At 35.6% G+C, this 26965-nt stretch overlaps 3 protein-coding genes across 4 annotated transcripts in view; 2 read left to right on the top strand and 1 right to left on the bottom strand.

Moving 5' to 3' along the window:
• Window positions 1-5196: 5196 nt before the first annotated feature.
• LOC142346535 (apolipoprotein D-like) lies at window positions 5197-6500 on the top strand. Its single transcript, XM_075398871.1, has 2 exons — window positions 5197-5512; window positions 5909-6500. The coding sequence occupies exons 1-2, from the start codon at window positions 5281-5283 to the stop codon at window positions 6283-6285; spliced, it is 609 nt and encodes a 202-aa protein (XP_075254986.1). The 5' UTR covers window positions 5197-5280; the 3' UTR covers window positions 6286-6500.
• Window positions 6501-13605: 7105 nt separating this feature from the next.
• On the bottom strand, window positions 13606-25251 carry LOC142336095 (uncharacterized). 2 transcript variants are annotated; one of them, XM_075384635.1, is made up of 4 exons: window positions 24549-25251; window positions 17582-17812; window positions 14316-14554; window positions 13606-13945 (listed from the first exon to the last, which is right to left on the bottom strand). In XM_075384635.1, the coding sequence occupies exons 1-4, from the start codon at window positions 24597-24599 to the stop codon at window positions 13762-13764; spliced, it is 705 nt and encodes a 234-aa protein (XP_075240750.1). In that variant the 5' UTR covers window positions 24600-25251; the 3' UTR covers window positions 13606-13761. The 2 variants fall into 2 exon arrangements, with proteins under 2 accessions (XP_075240750.1, XP_075240759.1); XM_075384644.1 differs by lacking the exon at window positions 24549-25251 and adding an exon at window positions 18313-18457.
• Window positions 15353-26965, top strand: part of LOC142336124 (proteasome subunit beta type-2-like) — a 344687-nt gene continuing 333074 nt past the window's right edge. Inside the window, exon 1 of the mRNA XM_075384678.1 lies at window positions 15353-15363. The gene's annotated coding sequence lies outside the window, so the exon portion shown is untranslated. The remainder of the gene's footprint in view (window positions 15364-26965) is intronic.

The following is a 26965-nucleotide window of genomic DNA, read 5'->3' on the forward strand; positions in this document are numbered from 1 at the left end:
TGAATAAAACTTGTTAGAATTGCCCCCTCTCAACAAATTACCGCCTCACTCGTACATCAATTTACGCCTTCAGAACAAATTACCCCCAAACTCTTACGTCAATTTACCCCCCTTGGCAGCCCACCTTTTTGCTGATTTTACCCCCTCTGAAAAAATAACCCCCAACTCATACACCACTTTACCCCCCTTGGCATCCCAGCTCTTACCTCATTTTACCCCCTCTGAACAAATAGCCACTCACTCTTACACCATTTTACCTCCCTGGCGGCTCAACTTTTAATTCACTTTACCCTCTCTGACCAAGTTACCCTCTCACTCTTACTTCATTTTATCTCTTTGGCAGCTCAACTCTTACATCATTTTATCCCCTGAATAAATTACCACTCACTCTTACACCACTTTATCCCTCTTGGAAGCTCAAATCTTACCGCATTTTACTCTTAATTCACTTTAACCCCTCTGATCAAATTACCCCTTACTCCTACACCCTTTCACCCCCTCTGAACAAAATACCCCTTACTCGTACACCATTTCACCCCCCTTTGAACAAACTACCCCCTCACTCTTACAACTTTTTACTCTCCTTGGCAGCTCAACTCTTAATTCACTTTAACCCCTCTGATCCAATTACCTTTTTCTCTTACACCATTCCAACCCCTCTGAACAAATTACCCCCTCACTCTTAAACCAATTTACGTTTTTCCTCCCATTGCAGCCCATTGCAGCCCACTCTTAAATGGCAACTTTAGCCAAGGGGAGGTAATTGCTCAAAAGTCCTGCCCTTGCAGCACTCTTACACGGCAATTTTAGTCAGGGGGGGGGGTAATTCCTCAAAAAACCGCCCGTTGTTGCCCATTACAGCCCATAGGGCAATTTCAGTCAGGGGAGGTGATTCCTCAAAAGTATTCCCATTGCAGCCCATTGCAGCCCACTCTTACCTGGCAATTTTGGTCAGGGGGGAAATTCCTCAAAAATCCTCCCATTGCAGCCCATTGCAGCACACTCTTACATGGCAATTTTAGTCTGGGGGTAATTCCTCAAAAGTCTTCCCATTGCAGCCCATTGCAGCCCACTCCTGCATTGCAATTTTAGTCAGGGGGGTAATTCCTCAAAAGTCTTCCCATTGCAGCCCATTGCAGCCCACTCCTGCATTGCAATTTTAGTCAGGGGGGTAATTCCTCAAAATTCCTCTCATTGCAGCCCATTGCAGCCCACTCATACGTTGCAATTTTAGTCAGGGGGTAATTCCTCAAAAGTCCTCTTATTGCAGCCCAACTCTCACATCATTTTACCCCCCTGTGATTAAAATACCCCCACTTTCTTACATCAATTTACCCCCCATAGACCAATTACCCCCCCCCCCCTCCTACAACAAAATGGGAGGATTTTAGGAAGGACATTCGACCCGGGCTACTAAGAGTTGTGTCTGCGTTTTATTTAAAGCACTTTGCATAGTTTGTTATCTCCTTCTCTATGATTTTTCCGATTTAGCTTAAGTTACTTTATAGATTTTATTACAGGACGTTTTAAGGTGTCCGGTGTTCTACTTAAGTTGTCGTATATATGTAGCTTAGACCTCAACCTACAGGAATTAGGAAGTAATGGTAATGGTAACAATCGAGTTCGAAAGACACTATATCCAAACTTACATACCCCCCTCACCTATCACCACACTGCCTACCTAATCCACCTCTCAGCAGCTAGAAGACCCTCCCCTAAACCTATCCGCTCCACAAAACCTAAACATTTCTCATCAATCTAACTCCAGGCCCCACTCCAATGTCCCATCAATCCCACCACTAGCCCCACACTAAATCCCGCGTAATACCCATACCCCTAGACAGAAAAATTTATCTTAAAACTTTCTCTATATGAAGTTCTTTGAAGTACTTAAAAAAAAAGTCCGACCACGACCAGGGCTTCTGTACTTTTCAATTAATTTTTATTGTTTTGAATTATTTAACGCTGCTCACTTACGCTCTTCGCATGGTGGGGAAAACCAATTAATGCTTTGCTTGCTTTGACATTTTATTGTGATGTCCCAGAAATGACTTTGTGTCAGTATTAGAAAAAAAACATTCTCTAAAATCAGAACGCTCTGATAGCTATGCGTTCTGTCTCAATGGTGTCTAATTTATACAGACGTTTATGTTTCTTTATATTTTTCCCATCTGCGCCTGTTCAAACGGCGCTTAGAACAGATTGCGGTATTAGGACTTTCATGGTACTGGGCATTCTTCAACCAAAAAATATCAAAATACCGAATCTAAGTAGTTTGTCAAGACTAATCAAAACGCCGAATCTAAGAATTACACATAACGCGAGAATACACTCAAAACAAAATTATGGTGAACTTACCTGAAAATACACCTTAACTTAATTGAAATGTTCAGGTAATGTTGCCTTAAATTAAGTTTCCTGAAATTTATCCTAAAATTACCTTAAAGTTTAGAGGGCACGACCTTAAATTTTACCTTAAAAACTGTAACTGTTAAGATAAAAGTAAAAAAAAAAAAGCAAAGATTATAGACTTTAAAAAGGTTTATTGACTTTTACAAATTACATTTTTTTTATTTTTCGTTCCCCAATTAATGCTAAAAATGAGTTGAAGTGATACAAAAACCGTTTTCTGCGGGTTTTAGAAGTATTTTCGGTTGATGTATGAGCAACAGAAACGGAATCAAGAAAGCGAGGACAAAACAAAAGGGATAAGGTAATATAAAGTAATTTTACCTTAACAAGGTTAATGTAAGTTTTTACCTTAACTCAAGGTAAGGTGAGGTTAAAGTGAAAGTTACCTTAACTTCATGCTAACAGCAAATATCTCTGGTTCAGAACCATTTCTCTGTTAAATCATCAAAATGAAGACGAGGTATTCTTTTACCCTACATTCTGGTGAACAACGTGGCCAATTTTAATTTCAATTGTAGTAACACATGAAAGATTCCACTGTAAAATAGATGCCAATTTTGTCATAGAGACGATTTACCTAGTTGCTACCGTCAAGAGACTGAAAATTACCATCTTATGGATCCAACACTGACCACATAACGTAAATCAATACTGAAACAGTGTAAGAAAACAAAGACAAATAATAGACATTTTTTTACTCTTTCATAATAGGGCCACTTGAACTTGCTACCTTTTTTACTATTGTCGAGCTTTGCTTTTCAAGTGACATAGTACTCTGACTCAGGTAGAAGGAACTGATCTTAGAATTGCCAATTATAGCTGCATTCTAATATTATCAAGTATCAGCAGTGTAATTACGTGATTAATGGATCTACTTAGGTGTTCTTGACTACAAAAGGGTAATATGCTCTGATTTAAGAACAAAGAAGGGGTTTTGAATCTCTACGGAGGTTTCTATAAAACATTTGTGTAAAAAACAACTGGATCAAAACTAGAGTTAGCTTGGAGTAACACGAATTTGTTGTTTTAAAAACATTCAAGTGGTTAAGGTCAGTCAGCGTGTACGAATCAGTAACACACCCCGAGTGACCGGCGGAGGTGAATCATGGTTAGAACGAAATAAAAATCAAACCTAATTTAAGTGGAAACTAATATAGTTCTAAAAGAGTTAAGCTGAGTCTAGCTTGATATTCCGGGAAAAAGATTTCACGGATTCTCAGTTCTCTCGTGGGGGACATACCAATGACGAGAGTAGACAAGGAGGCAGTTTCGATGTGCCGATCTGTAAGTCGGTTAGTCGTCTTGTTGGACTTGTTGGAGGTGTTAGATTTTCGCCATGATGAAAACTGCCTTTGGGAAAGATTGGTGACGCATCAAAGGAATCAATTTGGGGGGTTCTTCTTTCCCGTTCTATTTTGTGAAGATCAATAAATATTCTTTTGCAATGGACGGAATCCTTCTTTCCTATAGGAGCAATGTTCCCTAAAGTGGATAAAGTTAGCCTTTTAATATTCAAATCTATGTCTTTTTTTACTGATGGCTGTATTTAACTGTTGATCCAATTTTCTTTCCCGTATCTGTCCCAGAGCTATTTCTAATCCTGAACTTCTTTTGGTGTTTCCCAATCTCAGTCTTCATCTTTAATGTACTTGGTTTTAAAGTTGTAGACTTTTCCGTAAGTTTTTACTCAGGTCCATTTGTGTCGGGTTATTTCTCAAGAGATGTTTCAAAGACGGCGAGATTGTACAGGATGACTGTTGTCGGATGACTGTTGATTGCTCAGGATGACTGTTCAGGATGACGTTTTTGCGGAACTCATCTTGCGTGCTTTTCGGCACATGATGGTTCAAATTAGTTGTTTTGGGGTTAAGGTCAGCGATTTTGTGGGAGCTGTTTGTAGGGGTACTGTTGTCATCATTACGTTATTGATGCCCAATTCATTAGATAACATCGATGCCTTATTAGGGATATTCGACCAAAACAGACCTTAAGTGTTTAAGAGAAGGAAGTGACCAACCAAAAGGTAACAAAGCAAACCAGTTGATATTGAACACAAAACTATAAATATTTAGAATTGATTTGTCTATCTTAAATTCAAATCAAATCATCGTATCCTCTTTAATTCAAATAAACAAGAAATGATTTCCTGAGTAGTCCTAAGCGGCCAATGCAATATGCAATACTTGTTCCTGAAATTATTCTTCCTCATTCCGGGTTGGTTCCCGAATGTGGTAGTTTTTTTCCAAATCTACTGTCTGTCGGAGTCAGTTCTTCTATAAATTTCTACGTAGTCAGCCATTATCTTTCTGCTTTTTTCGAGAATTTCTTTTTTTTTGGTTTGAACTGTTGGGAATTCAGTGTCCGAATTTGTTCCATCGGATGGGTCGGATTCATAAAATATTTTGGTGTTTAGTCTTTTTGGTTCAGTTTGGACTGAAATTTTGCTTACTGCTTTTCCCACGGTCGAACTGCAATTTGTCAATTTGGTCATTTCCAGTATTAGTTCGAGCTAAAAACTCGCAAGTCATCATGTTATATACAAAACTTTACACAATTGGAAAATTCACATTTTCCGCTGTTTGTGTTCTTATGATATTTACAACCCGTCAAAATTGACGGTGTTCAACATTTAAAGTTTCTGAAACTCCCCTGTCAAACAACATTAAGTCCACTTTTCAACTTCTTGTCGGTCGTAGTTTGTTGTCCAGCTTGACTAACAAAATAACCAAACTGTTTCAGCGTAATATTTGTTTAACATTATTCGTTCCTCATCAAAGGGCGTGAACTCATAATTGCGTCAACTTTTATTAAGATCAAAATTTCGCAAACAACTTAGTTCTATTGAAAATTCAGTTTTATGAAGTGAAAATGAATTCGAGATCTTCAGTTGGATGTCTTATACTTGCGGTCATTGTTCTTTCCGACCATGTAACAGAGGGAGCAGTTTTGCCAGGCCAGTGTGTCCGGGTGTCCCCGGCCAAAGTGACGGAGGAGAATATTTCTGGAAGGTGGTACGAATTGAGACGAGTTCACTCCTCCGAGACATACGAAAAGTGCAACTATGATGACTACACTCTATCACCATCCACATTTAGACAGAGTTTGTCGCTAACTTCATATACTAAAAATCAAACTTTCATACGAGCCTCTGTTCTTATCGAAAATCAAATTTTTTCATGCAATGTTTAAACGATTTCTCCAAAAGATAATTTTGTCTTCCGCTTGATAAATTTTAGAGGTGAAATTTTTCACTGCGTCCACCGCAATTTTCGCTGACGATTTTTAAAACTCATTAAAAAGGCATGCAATTGAACACTTATGTAACCTCCTTAATCGAAACTAGGTAGGTTATCTTGCAAGAACTTGAAAGACAACCTTCTTGTCTCGACTTTGGAATTCAAATGTAGATTTGCATTCACCTTCATTAAATTTAAAACAAAGTCATTCCCGTGCCTGAAAATACAGTGTGTTTTACATGTTCTGTGCTGTTTCACAGTCTGGTTCCTCAAGATCAACAGTTCCTTCTACAGCGAGGGAAGATATGCTCACAGCATCGCCAAAGCACTTCAGCCCCACCCCAGTCGCTTTGGAATCTCGGCATCTTTCGTCCTCGACACAACCTGGGCACGTGCACCTGCCAATGACGAGCCCAACTTCTTTGTACTCTACGTGGACAATCGATTCGCAATTGTCTACTTCTGTGAGGAGTTTGGAAGAATGAAATTGGATCTTGCCTGGATAATGTCACGTGACCGCAAAGCGAAAAAAGCAGAACTTGATGACATGGAAACTATTCTACACGCACACGGACTGCACCCAAAAATGGTGGATGTTGATCAGGAGAATTGTCCTCCACAAGACTCCACAAGATAAGAACAGTGATGGGAAGCGGTGACTGTTACTTCGACCGATGATGACGAAAGAAGACTAGAAGTCTGGATTCATTTACAGTAAACTCTTAACCGGAAACAAACAGTCTGTTTGACTTTGTATCGCGATAAAATCAACTGAATGACAACTGACATTACGTTTATTTTCTAACTATTATTTGGAGAAAAAAATTAGTAATATAAATTAGTAATCACTGATTTTGAGTTTTATTACTGTGTTATTCATTTACGACGCTTTAATCATATTTCGAAACATTTGAGAGCAATTTCTGCCACAGAAAAATCACATGACAACCTAATATTACGTTAGTTTGTTTACTTTTTATTGTTCCGACACCCACGTTAGTGGGGAGGGAGGAACTATATACTCAAATGGGTTTTTTTTGTTCAGTCAATTTTGGCCGATCGATATAATCATCGTAGAGAGTTGTGAGTGGTATCATTAGACAGCCAGTCCAGCGTAGAATAAGTAATTAAAAAATTTTTTTCATTTTTTGCTTTTTATAGGGAGGTATCGAGGTTTAAAATTTTATGAATAATTGCTGTTTTTATTCACATTTTCAGTATTTTTGACCAAACTTTTGTCAATTTTGCTGAAAAAAATGAAAAAATTGTTAACTGTACTGCTTTTTATTTCATCTCTAAAGATAAAAGAGGGTTGCTGAGTTCTTCGATCCGAGTTTTTTGGCTAGAATTAATGCTACATTTTTCAAAAATCAGACTTTTTTCGAAAAAAAATAGGAACACATTTGCTTTTTTTAGACCACTTGCTTTAAATTTGCTGGAAGCAGACACCTTAAGACTGCGGTCGAAATGTTTTCCAGCTCAGAAAGGAGCTAGTTGTAATCCCGCTGGCTTTACGAGTCTTATGGATCAGAATTTCGCAAGTTTTTTGCAATTTTAAACTCGATACTTACAAAAAAAGCATCATTTATTTTTTGAAAAACTAAAAATTTTGTTTGAAAATTGATTCATTTCGCAATCAATTGAACTAATGAATGTTTTGCGAAACGCGCAGCAATATCGGGGCTGATCTTGATCTCACCTTGGATCCGTACGATAAAAAATTTTTTAGATTTAAATGGGGCGCGACCTTTTTTTCAAAGCATTTCCGCTATGTAAACGTTTTTATGTAAATTACTGACAAAATCTCAAATCACGGCTCAATTAATGTCAGATACTTTTTGCGAAAGAGATTTCCAACGAAATTATAATATGGTTTAAGAGTTAAGCTCATGGTTTTTATGGCTTTGTTGAATTGTTTCCGTAAAAAATTTTGTACACTTCTTGTGTTTTGCGTTCATTTTTATACTTTTTGTAGCCCAACGACTTAGCGTCCCCAATAAAAGATGCAGTTAACTTTTAGCAGGTATAGATGAACGTGGACAACTCTTTCAGTGGTTATCTAATGTCACTTATGACTTTGAACATAATTGTTTTATGAAAAGATCGGTGAATTTTTGAACTTGTCACTGTTTTATCTTATTTCTCTCAACTTCGGGCGCAGCCTCATTAAAAACAGGCGAATTCCAATTCCGTGTGAGTAATACATTATTGTTGGAAACAGTTTTATATTCAAATTTTGTTTTTCTTGTTTTGATATTACGCGTTTTCAAATATTTTTTTTTTCATTTTCAATTTTGAGCATAATTGCATTTTTTTATGAGTCCATTTCGTTTCCTTCTCGAATTATCACATTGTTGGCAAATCTAACTGAAATAAAGCATAGTAGGAAATTTGAAAAGCGTTGGAAAACTGAGCATCTGTATATATTAATTGTTTTTGTTGAATAGTTTTTGCTTTTTGGGCTGAGATCAAGTTATCTAGCAAAATTTTTAGGTAATTTTTGAGTTTTTTTCAATGTTTGTCTTTCCTTTTGTTGTTGTCCGTCATATATTTGATAACAACAGGTCTCAATTGCTTCCCCAAGACGTATAACTCCACCTAAATAAATATTTCAGTTTATAGCTGTTTGTTTTAATAAATTTCAATTTTTTTAAACAGTTTTCTTTTTCAACTGTCTCTCTTTGCTTTCAAATTTGTCAAGATGTAACTCAATCTCATTGATTAAAAGTCTCAATTACGTTTGATGATTCATCCACTTTTATTGCGCTTTGTTATACGTTGTGACTGATTGCTTCGACCATTTATTTTCAAAAAATTTTTCGAGATTTTTATACTGTTCAATTTTCGGGTTTCTTTTTGTTGTCGTGTCTACGTTGTCCTTTTATCGGGTAAGCTCGTTGAATTTACGATGAGGAGAAAAGGATGATTTACAGTTCTTGCGGGTAGCATCTCATAAGTATAGTGCCCTGAATAGTGTGATGTCGTAAAACTGTTTGAAGTTTTGGCTTCTTTGTGTGTTTGTTATGTATGTTATTTTGTGGGATCGTGGCTGGTCTCATTATTCATAGGCCCAATTGGATTTCTGGGGTGTTGCAACTTAATCCATCGCTTGCTGTTGAAATCTTAAATCTGTTATGACTTTTGGAAATATTTGTTTCCGAAACAAATTTGGGTTTTTGAGCTTTGTCATTTTTTAAAACAGTTTTTTGGTGGAATTGTAGTTCAGTCTTTGTAAACAAATTTCACAACCCGTTTGCAGTGAGCTATAAATTAACCCTTGTAACAGCTTTAGCTTCAAACTTTTCCTCGGCTTTTTTACTATTTTTACTACGACACCTCAAAAAATTTTTGAGATTTTTATATATTTGTACATTTTAGTGGATTTATGTTTTCTTTTTGGTTTATAACAATAATCGTAAGTCCCATTGGCTTTAAAATTTTACGCAATTAAAGATTGGGTTCTGGAATTTCTCAATTGCTTCCTATAGAGATATAAATGAAAATTTCAGTGATTTCAGATGATATCTTATGATATTAATATTTGTGAAGTTAATTGTTTTCAAAAATAGAAACGTATTTTTTAACTTTGCACCTCTTTGCTATTTTTTCTCTTTTTCGTCTACCTGTTAACCAGTTGCATTGAGAACCGGTCCCATATTTTTTCTAATGAAGTATAGGTTAAACTGTTTTGTTTAGATTTTATCTGACGCGAGTTTGATTTTGGTATTTTTTTATTGTAGACATCGAGTTGTGGTCGTAAATAATGTTTGTTTTTTGATTTTTCAACGTTCCTTTTTAGTAGTTCTAAAATCAAAAACTTTTATCGGCCCTCTAGCGTGGCATTATTATATTCCAGTGGTTGTTCATTGAACGATATCTATGTTTTTGATCTCTTCATCATTTGGTAGCCAATTAAGTTAAGAATGTGGATGAGCGGGGTCGGAACATTATGTGCAAACGCACATTACCGAGCCTCCTTGTTTTTTTTCTTGTCCCTTACTTGCAGTAATTTCACAAACAACGGCAATTAAGTATCTTTGATGTAAATTTTAGATACTGTGACTGATATGACTTGTAAATTAACAACAAAAAAAGGATGTGAAGAAAAATATTGCTAGAAAACTCCGCATTCGACTTGAAGTAAGACATAACTTAGACCACATCCAACAGCTCACTGAACTAAATATACAAATTACTGTTATATTCTTCGGTTTCAATCAAAAATGCGGCCAAAATAAAATCGGAAAGTCAAAACCTTTCAACAATTAATTAAAAACTTTTGCAATTTTTAAACTGTTGGTAAACTGTTGTTAAGGTAACGTTTCATTTACGGTAAAAATTTACCTTAACCTTGTTACGGTAAAGTTACCATAAATTAGCTTAACTCTTTCTAACGTTCTGCAGTATATAGTAGCATATTGTTAGTAAAATTACCAAACAAAATGTTGACGCTTGCTAAAAACAAATTTGCCTGGAGGAAAGAAAAATTTGATGCTAAAGATTTCAAAGGAAAAATTGCATACTGTAAAATTCTTTAAAGAACGTAGGGTAAAGTGGAACAAAAGCGCGCTTCGACATAAAATCAACTCAAAAATAAACTGTTCACGTGTGTTTTGACAAATATAAAGTATGCTCTGGCAAAATTGCAGGTGGTGCCCTGTAATTTTTCAGGTAGTTTTCAGGTAAATTTGAGAAATTTGAGGTAGGTTAAGGCATGTTAATGCGACGCAAAACTACTTGAACGTTTCAGGTAAATAAAGAACATTTCAGGTAAGTTAGGACCGTGTGATAGAGTTCACTATCGCTGAACTGCTTTCCACATAATGAGGAAAACATAAAAAACTATTTAAAAAGAGAAAACTGAAGAAGAGAAAAAGAGACTAAAACGGAAAAACCGAGTAACTAACAGTTAGAAAATTTTTATCAACTTTCTTCCAGAAAACTCGCGCTACATTGTGGCTGCCCAACAGTTGTTATTCAGAGCAAGCATAATACCATGCAATGACTACCCACGCCACAGCGAAAACATTTATGAAAACACAAAGACAAAGATGCAAAAATCTTTAAGCAAATTTCACACAATAGTGCTCATGAGTTTACTCAACGCCGGCCAAGAAAGCGTTCAATTATTTCATCTCATTATCATAAAACGCAGAGTACTTATCATTAAATACTTTCTTTAAAATTTTTTTCTGAAAAGTGCATATGTCAAAAAAAGTCAAAAAAGTCAAAAAAGAGTCCATGAAACCCAACATAATTGCTGGCTGCAACCCAAAATATTGATGAGTGCAGAAATTAAAAGAGTTCACTAAAACAGAACAGACTGAAAGCAAAAACCTGTAAACAAATTGTACAAAATTATCTGATCTGTTTAACTAAAACGTTCGCTTGTGTTCATAAAATTTTTTTATAATATTTCACAGAAACATAATTGTGTGAAATCTTGCAAGATAATGAAAACTTGCTGCTTGTTGGCGGATTCGAACAATTTCAAGTATACGTTGTTTGACTAAAAGGTCAGTTTTATTAAGGACAATGTTGTATGTTCACAGATGCAAGCGTTTGTGATTAATATTGGCAGTAAGCGAATTTATTTTCGATTGGTTTCAAAATTGGAATTTTTCGTCAAACTTGTTCAAATAGCCTGTTTTTAGCAAGCGTTGACATTTGTGGCAAGATCCTATCAGTGTTGTTCATACTCATTGTCAATGATATCCACGATTCCAGCATAGTTATCGACGTTTTAAGTAGGCCAAAATGAAAGGAAAACTACTTGAAAATAATTTCCATAAAGTTCCTGGCAATACAAATTGCCGATCATGAGGAATATAAGCAGTTTTGCATTTTCCCATATTAGGGTTCAGAAAAGCAATAAATTATCTGAATTGGGTCTCGAACTAATTGCTGAATTAATTCGAACACTAAAGATTTGGGCCAATTGAAGAGGATTGTAGAAAAAAAAGTAAAAATCGTCGACAAAAGTAAAAATCGTGGAGGTTATCCGTCCACATGAGGCAAAAACGTTGCTTCTTTTTCTTTTTCCACATTGCTGTACATGACTAACGTGTCAATTTGCCACTGCCACAGCGGACCACTGAAAAAGATTGTGGCGCAGTATTATCACTGCTGCCCACTGAAGGCCCCATGAAGCCTCTAATTTATTAAATTACAAAATGTACCAATTTGCGCTGTTTTTATTTATTAATTATTTAAACATACCCGGCAGATTGCCGGAAAATAGCCGCCGTTGATTCCAATAAGCATGATTGGGATTGAAATAACAGAAGATATTGAAAAAAAAAAGATTTTTGTCCAAAAACATTTTTTTTAAGTCCGATTTATTTTGATGGCATTTCGTGGTTGAACATACTTCTGTTTTAGAGAGAGGCTACAGGGGCTACTATCAATACCAATAAGCATTAGAGATGGTAACTAAGACTTATAGGAACGACGTTCAATTAGCGGGCATCTAAAATTGGGCTTTATGGGTTTATCCCGTTTCTACTTCTGACTTCAATTTTTTATACTGACTCTGTTCATTTTGAATTGCTTTGCTGAGCAACTGATGTTCAAAATCACTTTTAGCAGAATGAGAGAAGAGAGAAACTAGCCTAGAGAAGTCAAAAAGATTTCACGCAAAATGTTGAAAAGGCGGCAAAATGAGGTAAAGCGAAACATTTTTTTATTCGACGAAGTAAAAAAAAAAATAGGAGCGCTATAATAGCCGGCTGAGAAGATGAGGGCGGCTATTAATAAACATACCCGGCAGATTGCCGGAAAATAGCCGCCGTTGATTCCAATAAGCATGATTGGGATTGAAATAACAGAAGATATTGAAAAAAAAAAATTTTTGTCCAAAAACATTTTTTTTAAGTCCGATTTATTTTGATGGCATTTCGTGGTTGAACATACTTCTGTTTTAGAGAGAGGCTACAGGGGCTACTATCAATACCAATAAGCATTAGAGATGGTAACTAAGACTTATAGGAACGACGTTCAATTAGCGGGCATCTAAAATTGGGCTTTATGGGTTTATCCCGTTTCTACTTCTGACTTCAATTTTTTATACTGACTCTGTTCATTTTGAATTGCTTTGCTGAGCAACTGATGTTCAAAATCACTTTTAGCAGAATGAGAGAAGAGAGAAACTAGCCTAGAGAAGTCAAAAAGATTTCACGCAAAATGTTGAAAAGGCGGTAAAATGAGGTAAAGCGAAACATTTTTTTATTCGACGAAGTAAAAAAAAAAAAAATAGGAGCGCTATAATAGCCGGCTGAGAAGATGAGGGCGGCTATTAAATACGACTTTAAATAAGATTTTAAATAAGACTTATGACTAGGATGGGAACTGTGTTTTTTGTTACAAAACTAGGATAGGAAATTACTTCCGCGGCTTTTTCGGAGATTTTTTGTTAAGGATAGGTTAAGAAGCCAAAAAATCTGCAAAATCTGTTGTTTATCTTGCAAGATCTTGCAGGAGGATGATAATCTTGCAAGAAAATCTTGCAAAATATAGTTAATCTTAGAAGATCTTGCAAGATTCTTCTGAGATTAACACCCTGATTCGACTAGGATTCGTATTATATCCAATAGAATGACCAAACCCGTTAATACAAGGCTAGATCGGGACTACCACAAAGAACCCTATTTGTGCCAACTCACTTTATACCCCAAAATTTTCGTTGAGGGCAGTTCCTCGATGCTCAGTTTGGCAGTCTATCCATGATGTAAAGTCTCAAGCACGGTTTATTTTCAGCCCTTCTTTTCATTTTTTAATGTGAACCTGGGATTTTGTATACAAAATCTCTCCTAAAAATACGCAAACGCATGTTCGCAAGAAAAATCTGCACCAGGGCCTCTCTGTTCACTTAGGTCTGAATATTTTCAACCACCCCCCCCCCCCCATCATATCCTGGCATCTGTTTCTCTGTTCTCTGGGGTACAATAAAAAACAGATCTCACGGTTTGATTCATGTTTCATTTTTATAATCATTAGCAATGTTTTAGATTACTTGTTGAATAGCAAAAAAACTGTTGAAAGCTCCTTATAAATTTTAATCAGTTTGGTCTGTTTTTGGAGTGTCTATGCTCACACTGTGTTTCCATAAATCTGTTCATATCTTGACTCCGAAGTAGGAGTATTTCCAGCTGTTATGTTTCAAGAAGGGTTCCTGGGTGGAGCACAATGTCTGTAAGAATGTCTTGTGGGGTGCATTGGCGTACGCAATGTGAGTGTCCAGCTCTTTAAGACCTTCCGGGGGTGTATGATGATTACGTGGGAACCTTCTGTTGCACTTACTGAAGAAGAACAAACGATCATTTCATTCAACTTATTTTTGGGTAAGCTAAAAAATATGACAATAGGTTTAAATTTTATCATTGAATAGTTATTTTGAACACTTTTTTTAGAAAAACATTGTAAACAAACTTTTGAGAGGTTTTCTGTTCTGTCAGGTGCCAAAGTAAACTCAAACGCAATAAATTATCTTCCAAAAAGTCAAAATTATATCTTTCAACTCAAATCGTGTAGTGGAGGGAGTAAAATTTGCCTAAAATTAGCCAGCTTCAGTTTGACCTTTTGCAGTCTTTCCATGAAGTATTTGGGCTGCGTGAAGTCTTTTCATAAGTAGACTTTTTGTTTGTTTATTTGTTTCCAAATCCTACCTACCTGGAGAGATCTCGTCCATTTTGTGTGATGACTCCGGCAGTGATTGTGTTGTTAGCAGTGGTCCAGGGTCTGGAGTCAGACTTAGAATCTCGGATACTTTTGTCCACTCCTCCCTTGTAGGAGCGCCTCTGTGTCGTGTCCACGCTCTCTCGTCGTCCAATGGGAGTGGAGTACCAGAAGGCAGGATCTGTCTGAGACTGATGCGCGTCTATTGAGGGGAAGAGCTTACGTCCCAGTCCCTGTAGCAGCAACATAGACGCTTTCACATTATCAAAGTGGCACGGGTTCTTTCCCACAGATTTGCCCATATTAGTGTGCAAATATGTGCACCAAATGCAACCCAATATTCCAGCTGTCCATTGTATCATGTAGAATAGCAAGGACTCACTTTGTAGAAAACAAAACACGTGCTCCCCATTTCTTCCCCTCCCCTCCACCCCTTCAAAAAACTAGCGTAAATCTGGTGGTTAAATACTCATGTTAATGGTGATTTTGTGCCCGTTGAGTGTAATGCCAGAACTGGAAGAGTGATGATGCCACTGGCGAAGGCATTAAAATTGGCCGCCATACTCCTGGCGCAAGGAATTCGGATCGAGTCGATTACTTTTTGGTTGAAGTATTGCAAGCTGGAGGTCCGCTAATCAAGACAGATATGGGCCAGATGGCTAAATTAAATTCTAAATGAACCCACGGTGTAGAATTTTGTATTTTTGGCCGTTAGAAGGCTGCCAGCTGAGGACTCGCTAGCGCCCTAAACTCATCAAAATTCTGAAAGATTTGTTTGGTCGTTCGTCTACTTGTAGAGAGTGTTTTGTCCTGTCCCCATAAAAGTTGCTCGCTCGCCTGCTATAAACTACATTCTGCATAATTGACTTGATAATCAATAAATGTAAGACCTGCAACCAGAAAAGTTATAGACAGAAACGTATAACTGAATAATTAACATCCAAGAGTAACTTTTATCAAAACTAAATAATGGTCCACAGTAATTCAAATAGGTTCAATAAATCCAGAAGTATCCAAAGCTCATTCAATTGACTTATTAAATCAAATAACTCTAATAAGTTCTGCCCCCAGTAGCACAGTTACTGGCCAAAACATATAATCTTCGCACCCAACAATTCCGACTAACTCCGCAGTTTCACTCACTGCAACTACGAAATTAAGTTTTTCACTAAAAACTCACTAGATAACTCCAATTTTCTCTCAGGTGAGAACAAACTGCTCCACTTGAGCGTTCCCTCTCTCAAAGTTCATTGACAAACCACTGTTCTTCGGGCTCGTAAGTCACTCTCTGAACGTTTTCCTTGTTCTTAATGTTACTTAACATGTTCTGTTTTTATCGGCAATAAGACCCTTATCCTTTTATTTAGTACATTTTGGCCTAACATATGCGTGCAATGACGAGCGTTCAAATTCAGTCACAAGATTTAACATATTTTCTCTAAACGTTTGCACAAAATGACCGGATTTCTGTGATTGACTTGGTTTGCTAGTTTCAGGGTTCAGAAAGACTCATGCTTCGTGTTTCACAATCTCTATGTATGCGTGATAATTTTAATCCTTTCCCAAATTTGGTTATGTCTGATTTATCCTATGTGAGCCTTTGCATTAAATTCTAATGTAGCAATTTGTGTTTTTAAACATTTCTTAACAATTCTCCTTATGATCTCGATTACTTAAAAAAACTAGGAAAAATTAATTCCAATTCCTCTTCCGTGTAGGCTATTTGTCACCGTTAAAACTTTGAAACTGAAACATAACTAAAATGCTTTTTTTCTGTTCAAGTGGGGTTTAAAGGATCACTATCAGGCTGGTTAAAAAAGGATTTTTTACTTGAAACTAAACCAAAAGCTCCTGCTGTTGTTTTTTTTATCGAAAAAGGGAGATTGAACAGCTTTGGGTACTGGAGAAAGCTGTTTTCCCCAAAGCGTATGCAATTTTGCAAAGAGCCATCATCTAAAATTGGAGGCCTAATGCGCTTGAGGAAGGTACAGGTTTGGTTATTTGATTGGGGATGCCAAATCTCGGGAGCTTTTTTTTGTAAAACTTTAGTTTCTCTCTGGCAAATTTTTTTTTCCTTACATCCCTTGTCTTCTTCTCTGCACTTCAATCTAAAATTGAAAAGAGCTCTAACAAGTCATTTGTCCTTGCTATCAATCAATCTCAATTACAAAACATAATTCATATCTCAATATTTCTTCTGAAAACTCATCTTTCAAATTTTTTGAAGCTTCTGAATGCCCAGTAAATTAATTGCTGCATTTTCTTATCAATATTGATTTCTTCCAATTTACGATTACCAAAACTTTAATAATGTTTCTTTGTCCTTGCTCTGGTGTCAAGGAAACACGATGCAGTCTCCAAAATCCACCTGATAGACTTAACTGACTGACACAATTAGAATAACTGAACTCCAAAAATTATTTGCGTTACTTCCTTAGATTTATAACAAACTTCTGTAAATCATTTTACTCCTGAACTATCACTCCAATGGATGATACTAATCATTGCCTTCAAAAATTTGATCCAAAACCAACACTGCTATATTAACAAACAAACAAAAGTTCAATTCAGTTTCTTCTTTAACTTCTTTTTAAGTTGTCTTTGATCAATGTTACGGCTTTTCTTAATACTTTACACATATTTTGTTGTTTTATTTAAAACCCAGAACGTTTGACTCGACTCATGGGAATCGTAAGTTCGCAAAGAAATGCTTTTTTCCTGGAGAAATCTTTCTGAAAACCAGCAAACAATCCCTTTCGATGGACCGTTATTTAAGTTAAAAACTTTAAGTGATCATCTTCCAAGTGAACTAATTTTGCAGAATTCACACAAATGTTCCATTCCACGGTTATTGGGGGTGTTATAGTGAATTAAATCGTAAGTGCTGCTGCAAATTGAACTCTTACTTAAACTCTGAGTATTTTGGTTAAATCTAGGTGGCGTTGTTTTATGTGCATTGATCACAGTTTGCACAGTACTCTTGCAGTCTAAAGAACGGCTAACTTCAAAAATTAATTGAAACAAAAAAAATAAAAGATGCTTTAGTTCCAATAACATTTTTTTTTTCAAACTTTTTTTTTACCTCTTTTTAAAAAGTTTTTTGACACACTTCTGCAGAGAAATATCTACATGGTGAAAACTTCATTTTGTTCTGATCTTTAATTCTGATCATAGTGCATGATTATAATATTCTCAGCAAAATCATTAATGTTTTTGCACTTGTCAAGTAAGTGTTCGGGTTCACACATTTACTTACTTACCCCTCCAAAGTAGTGACCATAGTCTTGGGTCCTATTTCTGTTATCGTGAGTTGAGAATTTGTTAGAAGAGGCAAAGTTGGAAGTGAATCTCTTATTGAACCCTGGGGGCGCTTCTGTTGAGGTGGGTACTGAATTGGGTCTGTGTATCTTCTTCACGTCTGTCAAAAGTTGGCCAGACACTGTTTCCCATCTATAGAGGGGACCTTCGCCACAAGTCCCATTCATCTTATACTAAACAAACAAATTCATAATCCGTAAGCAAATGGATCAAGTAACCTAGTTTCAAAGCAAAATCCAACAGAAGTATGCATAAATTGAAGGTAAGGGTTTCAAATTGTCCATAAATTAATTTTCATAAGACATCTGCCAAATGTTTCTCGATGTTAAGACATTTTCATGTATTCAGCTAATTGGGTAGAATAGCACTACAAAAATAACTCATTAGAGGACCGATGATAACTGCCATTAAGAGATAAGTGAATGTAAGAGATAAGACAAAGAACAAAATCGAATAAAACAACAAGCATTTCTTTCGACTAAAACTCAATCTCCATCTATTTTCAATATATTGTTCGAAAATAGATGGTGTATCCATTTAGAAAATCGCTTTAAGCTCAAGCCACTACATAAAACTAAAAAAACACATTAGATGTCCGATTGTATCCGCCATTAGAAATAGTAAGAGACAAGACAAACAACAAAATCAAATCAAAACAACAAGCATTACTTACGACCAAACTCACTGTCCATCTATATTTAACAAAAATCAAAACATCAAAACAGCATCAGATAAAATTAACGTTTTTGACTTAATTGTCCACCAAATGAGAAAGAGATAGAACATTTTCAAAAGATCAGTTTGTGCTCGAATATAATTGGCGTTTCCATTTAAATGTTTGGTTTAAGCTCAAACCACTACACAAAGAAAATATCACACTAAATGCCCGATGATAGTTGCCATTAGGGAGAACAAGAGACAAGGCAAACAACAAAATAAAATAAAAACAACAAGCATTTCTAGCAACCAAAACTCAATGCCTATCCAACTGTTTGTCTTTTTTAGAAAAATTAACATGTAGACAGAAAACAAAAAGGGCAAAGTTAGAGAACAAGTAAATTGGACTTTCTGAAAACAAGTAAACTCATAGTCATGACAGCAATTAGCAATCAAATCATATCATCAATGGCTTCACTTAAACCTTCATACAAAACTAATGAGACCTGTCATCATTCAGAATCTGATACAACTGCAAAAAGCAACAACCACAGGCAAAAAAAGTCATTCCAATTTTGCAAGGAAGCGATGTCCAGGCCTATACAAATGAAATTTATTCACTAAAAAAATGAACTTAATTCATTTTATCTAAATTCAAAGTTATTAATGTGATATGTGACCTGTCTTTTTTGCGCCATTATTTTGATGATTGGACAAGACACCAGAAGAGAACCGCAAAAAATGGAAATTGTAAAAAAAAAATATGAAAACTTGTAGTATAAAGCCAGAAACCTTTAATTAAACAGAAAGACAGCAATTAAGACCACATTATAATTCTTTTGAAAAGAGAAAAATTATCATTGAAGATGGCAAATCCCAAATCAACCTTATTTTAAAGCTTTTTAAAAGACCTTTACACCATCAAACCGTAAACTTTCAACTAAAATATGGTAAATAGTGTAATATGTAAATGTTTTGTAAGACAAAAGTCGAAAGACTACGCACTAACACTGAAAAAACAAAAATTTAAATTTCACGAGTAGTGTTTTGCAAGGATCGTTGAAGCCAAAACATCATATTTTTGAAATAATTGTTATGTATGTTCATTGGCCTCCCCTTTGCACGTAAAATTAGTCTGTAGAAAATTGAGGTTTTAGTCCAAGTCATTCCGTTTTGTAACTAACACCAATAAGAAAAAAGCAAAGTGTTTCAAAAGACCATGTACAGCGCCCCATTACAACCCAAATAATTTTTGAACTACAAATTTCCACAGCGAGACAGAAACTGGTCTTGCTCTTGCTGCTTCTCCATTAAAATTTAAAAAAATGTACCCAATGTTAACGAACTGATAATTTGACCAAAAAGTCCTCATATCAAAAAAAAATGATGAATTTTGGATACTTATCGACTTATGTTACCAACAAAAGCGTTACAAAAAAACCATCAAAAAGCATCAAAAAATTTTTTTCAAGATTCCGAGATAACGAATTAGATATTTGATTAAATAGACTTTGTCATAAGACTACCAAAAGAACACCAAATGCTTGCAAATCTTAATATTTCATTAAAAAATTACGAAAACAATTTATTCGAGCCTTGAAAACCACGAGCCACACTCATAAAACACAATATTGTTTCATTGGACCTCATTGACTTTGTTATTAAGTTTTGTTTTAAAAACGGACATAAAGTTTTTGATGTAATTAATGTTTGTTGTTGTTGTTGTTTGATTTTGCTGTTTGTCTTGACCCGCTTTCTTAATATTGGCATATCTCGTCAATCTAATGCATCATTTGTTACTCCACTGAGTTAATTGCTTTGGAGGCTATCTTTCGTTGTCTGACGCTCTTTTTCGTTTTACATTTGTACACCCATCAAAGCCAGAAAAAAAACCAAATTTTCTGAATGCTTTCTTCCTCTCACTAAGTGTTTGCGCGCGTGACGTCATTTCTCAATCTCTCTCGAAAAACGTGACTTACCTGACTCAAAAAAATGACGTTTGCTGTTTAAAACTTATGTTTAATTTCAATTACTTTAAGGTCAAAGGAACTCATATGTGCAATTAAGTTCTCTAATAAAAAGGATTCTGCGGAATGAATTTCAACAAGATTTATCAATTTATCGCTGAATGTTTTTTACATAGCTTTTTGAGCCGCGTCGATTTTTTTGCAAATTAACTCTATCGGTTTCATCTGTTTTATACGGCACGCAAGTCTATTCTTTCGCAGCTACTCCGGTAATCTGCCAGCTATGTTTGAAAATTATTTGATTTTTTGGGTTTTTCTATTCCTGTAGCTCATCTGTTCCTGCTTATCTGCTCCTCATTGCTTGCTTATCTGTTCCTCATTTGGTAGACAATTATGCCGAAATTGTGCATGAGCAGGGTGATAACCTAAAGTGCGATTGGACATTACCGAGCCTCCTTGTTTGTGTTTTGTGGTTCGGTTGTCAAACTTTTTTGAGTTTTGATTAAGGAATCAACGGAATAAATCACTCGAGGCATTTCGGATTTGAACAAAACTGTTTCTCGAATGCGCGCCTGTTATGATCTTAGTACCCTTGGCATTAACCAAACTCGAAAGAGTTATGGTTCCGCCAACAAGTATTCATTATTGTTCCGACCCTCTTGAGGGGGGAGGAACTATAACATCAAATGGGTTTCTTTTGTTCAGTCCCTTTTTTGGCCGATCGATATATTCACCGTAGAGAGTTGAGACTGGTATCAATAAAAAGCTTGTCCAGTGTAAAATACGGACTTAAAAACAGTTTTTTGGTTTTCGTTTTTACAGGTTGTTATCGAGGTTTAAATTATTCAGAAAATAATTTAGTTGTTTTTGAGTGAATTTAGTTGTTTTTATTCACATTTTCCGGAATTTTCTCCAATTTTCGATTAAAAATTTGCCAATTTTGCTAAAATTTGTTAAAATTTTATAAGAAAGTGTTTATTGATTCTATTGTTAAAGGCAAAAAGTTTTCTCGGCTATTTTTGTTTTTTTTTGTCAAAAATTCTGGTTAAATATTTCAAAATTCAGAGTTCTTCATCAAAAACAGCACGAAATAAGTTTTTTTAGTCCACTTTGTTTAAGATTGCAGGAAGTACACACCCAAAAACCACTTACACGTCCTTTGTAGACTCAAAAGGCGGCCATTTCTACTTCAACTTCAGATGCTAGTGCCCCCTTATTAAAACTTTGCCGTTTTTTGCTAACTTTACTCGTTGATTATCAAAAACGCTGCATTTATTTTTGATTTTCCATATTAAAAAATATCTATAACACTCAAAAAAAAGTGTTCTCAGTGAACGAACAGCATTAGCAGGGCTAGTTTTGGACCAATCTTTGACTGTTACAATCCAAAAACAATTCGGATTGTAATCAGTGAGTCTCAAATAAAAGAAATTTTCCAATAAACGCTCACTATTGATAAGTCCAGTTGGCTTCCTAACTGGATCAAAATTATTTTTTCTAGTTCATTACTTGAAAACTTATGGTCGCTTGACTTTTAAAACTATTTTGTTTTTAAATAAATAAGGGCTTATTGAACTTTGCCTCCATTTTTCATAATTTCGTCAAATTGTAGATAAGTGTCAGCAATGAAAAAATGCTTCCTCTTTCTACTGAATTCAAATCCAAGCGTTGTTGTGGTTATACGCCTTAAGTTATGGTTCTCTCGCTTTGATACTCCACTCCTAGATTTAAATTTCTCTTTTCTTTTTAGGTATTTGCCCAATTTTCACATTTTTCTAAAATTGTCACATTGTCACGCTATTGACCGTTCATATATCACATTATTGGCGTTCAAAATAGAGCACAATTGATCATATTATAATTCTTAAAGATATATATTATGGTTCTAACGGCTTCGACACTTCTTTCTCGAAGAATTTAATTGAATTTTTTAAATTTTTCTTTTGTCTTTTTAGTCGTATGAAATTTTCTGTTTCATTGGCCTTTCATGGAAAAACAAATGAGCCGATCTACCGATATTGGTAGATAATTGATGGCTTTCATCACTTTGGAAACAATTGTTTTCCAAAATAAAAAACATGTTTTAACTACACATTTTTGTTCCTTTTATTTTCTGTTTGTTAACTAGTGTCGTTAATTACCGGCCAAATATGACATTATTGTTGTCAAAGAAAGCCGTCAAAAAAATTGGTGTCACTAAATATAATGTTCTTAAAGGATTCGTTAGGACTTAACTGATGTTTTTGTAGACGTAAGACATATTCTGGATAATTGCAGTTCTCAAGGGCTTCCCTTGGAAGACAAGACTAGACGAATCTATATAATTATTTCATTTTGTAATTAATGGCTTTCATCTCTTTGGAAATAATTTTTTTTCGAAAAAAAACAAGTATTACTTAATTTTGCCTTTTTCTTTTTGTCTACTTGTTACCTGGTATTATTAATGAGAGGTCACATAATACCTTATCGGTGTTTGCCAAAGCTGAAATCAAACATGTTTTGAGGGCCAAAGTATGGCTTTACGGCTTGGAAAGTGTATTCTGACAAGTTTTAACTGATTTTTTGTTTGTTGTCTATTTGTTGTTCTTTTTGTAACCGCATAAGAAATTGAATACCGACAGTTCATAATTCCTTATTTAAAATCAGAACCATTTAAAATTGTAAACCTATGGGACATTTTATTTTATTTCCTATGGCTTTCATTACTTTGAAATCAATTGTTCTTTTTTAAAAATCAGAGTAATTTTCAACTTGTCTTCAACTGATTTTAACTGTTTTTGTCCTTTTTTGTCCAAGTGTTCCCAAGACTTATTATTGGCGGGTCCCATATCTTTACAATTTATTTTTTTAGCTTCAGTTTTATCTGACACTATTTTGACTTTGTTAATAAAATTTGTTTAAAACGGACATAAAGTTTTTGATGTAATTATTGTTTGTTCTGTTTGTTGTTGTTGTTTGATTTTGCTGTTCGTCTTGACCCGCTTTCTTAATATTGGCATAACTCATCAATCTAATGCATCATTTTTACTCCACTGAGTGTTTCCCTATGGAGGCATCTTTTCGTTCATATACCAATTTTTTTTATAGCTGCAAAGCTGTAAGCTGTGTGGAGCTGTATTGCGGTGCTCTTGGGTTTTTTTGTTTCGTTGTCTGACGCTCTTTTTGCGTTTTACATTTGTTCACACATCAAAGCTGAAAAAGTCAATTTTTCTGAATGATTTCTTCCTCTCACTAACAGTGTTTGCGCCCGTGACGTCATTTCTCAATCTCTCTAGAAAAACGTGACTTACCTGACTCAATAAAATGAGTTCTGCACTTTAAAACTTATGTTTAATTTCAATTAGTTAAGGTCAAAGGAATTCATATGTGCAGTTAAGCTCCCTAATAAAAGGATTCTGCGGAATGAATTTCAACGAGCATTATCAGTTTATCGCTGAATGTTTTTTACATAGCTTTTTGAGCCGCGTCGATTTTTTTGCAAATTAACTCTATCGGTTTCATCTGTTTTATACGGCACGCAAGTCTATTCTTTCGCAGCTACTCCGGTAATCTGCCAGCTATGTTTGAAAATTATTTGATTTTTTGGGTTTTTCTATTCCTGTAGCTCATCTGTTCCTGCTTATCTGCTCCTCATTGCTTGCTTATCTGTTCCTCATTTGGTAGACAATTATGTCAAAATTGTCGATGAGCAGGGTCAGAACCTAATGTGCAATCGCAGATTACCGAGCCTCCTTTTTTGTGTTTTGTGGTTCGGTGGTCAAACTTTTTTGAGTTTTGATTAAGGAATCGACGGAATAAATCACTCGAGGCATTTCGGATTTGAACAAAACTGTTTCTCGAATGCGCGCCTGTTATGATCTTAGTACCCTTGGCATTAACCAAACTCGAAAGAGTTATGGTTCCGCCACGGGAAGAACAAAACATCGCCGATTGAAAACAACTGAAAACACGTGTTGTATACCAGGATTATGAACATAAAATTGCATTGCAATTCATGACTTGTTTCGAAATGTCTTTTTGAATCAGCTCTTTGGGTTTTTCTCATGGTCAATATTAAATTTGGGATCTTTTCCGTTTGTGTCCCGCCAGTTTAGCGGGTGCATATTATTTGCTCCCCCGGGCGCGCGTGCCGTATTTTAACATAATGATTTACTATGTAATGGCAGGTACACTGTAACTGGGGGTGCATAACGTACTGGGGTGGGGGGGGCACAAGCGGAAAAGATCCTAAAGTTGTGTCAATGTTTCTACACGACTTTTTCAATAATCTCTATATTTTACTAACCCAACTTCCATCGCTCTCAGTACTCGGCGTGTGGAGTCTACTTCTGGGCATCCTGCAATTAACTCACTTGACTTGATCTCTGATCAAGAGTAATGTAATAACTAATTTAATAACAAACTTCTAATTGAATTGCAGCTCATTAACGGAGCAATCTGAGCAAGTATAACAAGTAACAAATTTAACTTGAATGCACAAATGCACACATATCGCACGAATGCTCAAGTTGAACTGTCACAATCAGTAACCAGAAGAAAGTGTATATTGTGGGGGAGGAAAATTGATCAACAGAGCTTTCAGTCTAATTTAGTAGAGCTTTTGTCAGTTTTTGTCTAACTTTCTTTTAACTTATTGGCAGTAAACAATCGTGCAAAACAAACTAATCAGCGGAGAAATGGTTGTGTTTAATCTGCTTTGATGCTAAAACAGTATATTTTTTTATTTAAATGGTAAGTAAGCACAGTTTGGTTGTTAGAAGCAAGTGCACAGCAAGTATACAAAGAAAGTATAAAATGCTGCTTAAACATTGACTATACAGAGCAACGGATCAATGATCAAAAACAAAGCGCACTGTTGAACTGTTTGAGGCAACAAACAGATTTTGATAACCACTGAATTTATTCAGCTCTTTGTTCACGTGCATTCGCTCCAACTTCACCTGTCCTGCGGCAAATATGTCAGGGGAAAATATTACTTCCATTGATGTATTTGATCGCCAGGGAAATGAGGAAAATATTATCTCCAATCGATAATAGCGCTGACCACTTCGAAGATAAATCACCTGGACAAAGAGTCCAGATATCAGTGCAATCTAACCAATCACCTGTCTCTCAAGCAGCACTTTTCCACATTCCAGAACGCGAGCAGAATTATCAAGCAAAATAAACAATCACAATAAGTTTTTCTTCCCTTTTTCAACCCCCTTCGCATTAATACAGCTGATAGGTACTTGCGCTGTTGGTTTCCACAGGAAAAAAAAACAAAATTTTAAAAGCATGTACTGCTAGAGTTTGATGCAGTGTAAGCTGGACCAAAATGTGACAGCTCTCATCGAGCCAAACTTTGAGTCGGCCGCCAGAGAAAAAGGGGGTACACATAGAAAATATGGGTCTTTCCCATTATTTTCCCCAAAAACTATAGATTAAAGTTTGGAAAAAGAAAGTTAAAGACAAAAAGACGCAGTGATCAATATTTTCAGCTGTGAACCCTTTTCTTGAACGTGTACACATTTTGATGATGTTCTTTGGCTCAAAATCTGAGTTGAATCAAACAGTCACAAACATCAAGCTTTGGAGTATTTTTTTTGTATATGAACGAAATGTGATCGTTCAGATAAAAACCTTTTATTATATTTCAATACTACTTAAAAACGATTGAAAACCCTAAAAACATTTTCAAATTACAGAAAGAATCGCAGCGTATTTAACAAAAAATGAAGAGTAGTTTCAATGGAGACATGGTGGTTTCATTATATGTAAGAACATGGCAGGCACGCTTGGGTGTGCAAATAAGATGCCTCCACAATTTTTTGAAGATTGCTTTTTATCTGTTGAGACAAGTTTTTAAACAGATATTTTTTTAAATAATTGAACACTGCTTAATTAATTATCTCAACCGTCAACTGGCAAAAGCAGACCCAATTTGGTCATTAATGACATCATTGAAGTTGTTCTTCCATTTTTCCACGTCTTTTTCCCTTTCTATCATTTCACAACATTTTGGAAAAAACACGTGCTCCGGTTGGTAGCGGAGATTGAATTAAATTGGATCATCAATTATCTGAACTAAATAAAAACAATTAGGACCCATATAACTTTATGGTGGATGTTTATACTGGTGGCTTATTCTTTATACTGGTGGATGTTTTATGAGCTAGAAAGACTTCGAGGTCAGTCGAAGGTCAGTCGAAACTGGTTAGATCGTTTCAATACACAGTCTTTATTCGCTGGGGTATTTTTCCAAAATTAGCTCTCCCAACCTGAGATTTTTTTCACTGAAGAAAATGAAATACAACTTAAGAAAAACAGTTTTCGACGAAAGTGGTGCAACGCAATTAGAGAACGTAGGCATACAAAGCGAACAACAAAATCCTGAATCCAGCAAAGACATGCATACGTGTTTGACTCAAGAAGTGCAAACTGTAAGTGTTAAAGTGTTTTTTCACGTAGCTCTAGGCAGTTTTTTTTCCACCAGATACCGCAGATAATCTCTACAGAGTTCAAGTACTAGAAAACTACGACCAGTACACCAAAATAAGATATCTTAGTTGGGGGTCTGAGCACAACGCTTGATTCAATTCCAAATCAATTTGGGTGTATCCAAAATACAAAGAGCAGTTGGACAGCCGTCGGAAAATTAACACAGACCTTTCAAATAAACTAGACAACCTATTGGTCTCCTAGTATTCCAGTCAGTTGAAT

The sequence above is a fragment of the Convolutriloba macropyga genome, chromosome 1 (assembly GCF_964194025.1).
Source record: "Convolutriloba macropyga chromosome 1, txConMacr16.3, whole genome shotgun sequence".
In the NCBI taxonomy this organism is placed as follows: domain Eukaryota; kingdom Metazoa; phylum Xenacoelomorpha; order Acoela; family Convolutidae; genus Convolutriloba; species Convolutriloba macropyga.

Bases quoted from the DNA above. Each gene is read 5' to 3' on its own strand.
- LOC142346535 (XM_075398871.1), top strand. From the start codon at position 5,281: ATGAATTCGAGATCTTCAGTTGGATGTCTTATACTTGCGGTCATTGTT. The intron at 5,513-5,908 runs GTTTGTCGCTAA...GCTGTTTCACAG, and splicing joins ACCATCCACATTTAGACAGA to TCTGGTTCCTCAAGATCAAC.
- LOC142336095 (XM_075384635.1), bottom strand. From the start codon at position 24,599: ATGCCCAGAAGTAGACTCCACACGCCGAGTACTGAGAGCGATGGAAGT. The intron at 17,813-24,548 runs GTTAGTAAAATA...TTGTTTGTTTAG, and splicing joins CTGAGAGCGATGGAAGTTGG to TATAAGATGAATGGGACTTG. The intron at 13,946-14,315 runs GTAGGTAGGATT...GTTCTTCTTCAG, and splicing joins AATGGACGAGATCTCTCCAG to TAAGTGCAACAGAAGGTTCC.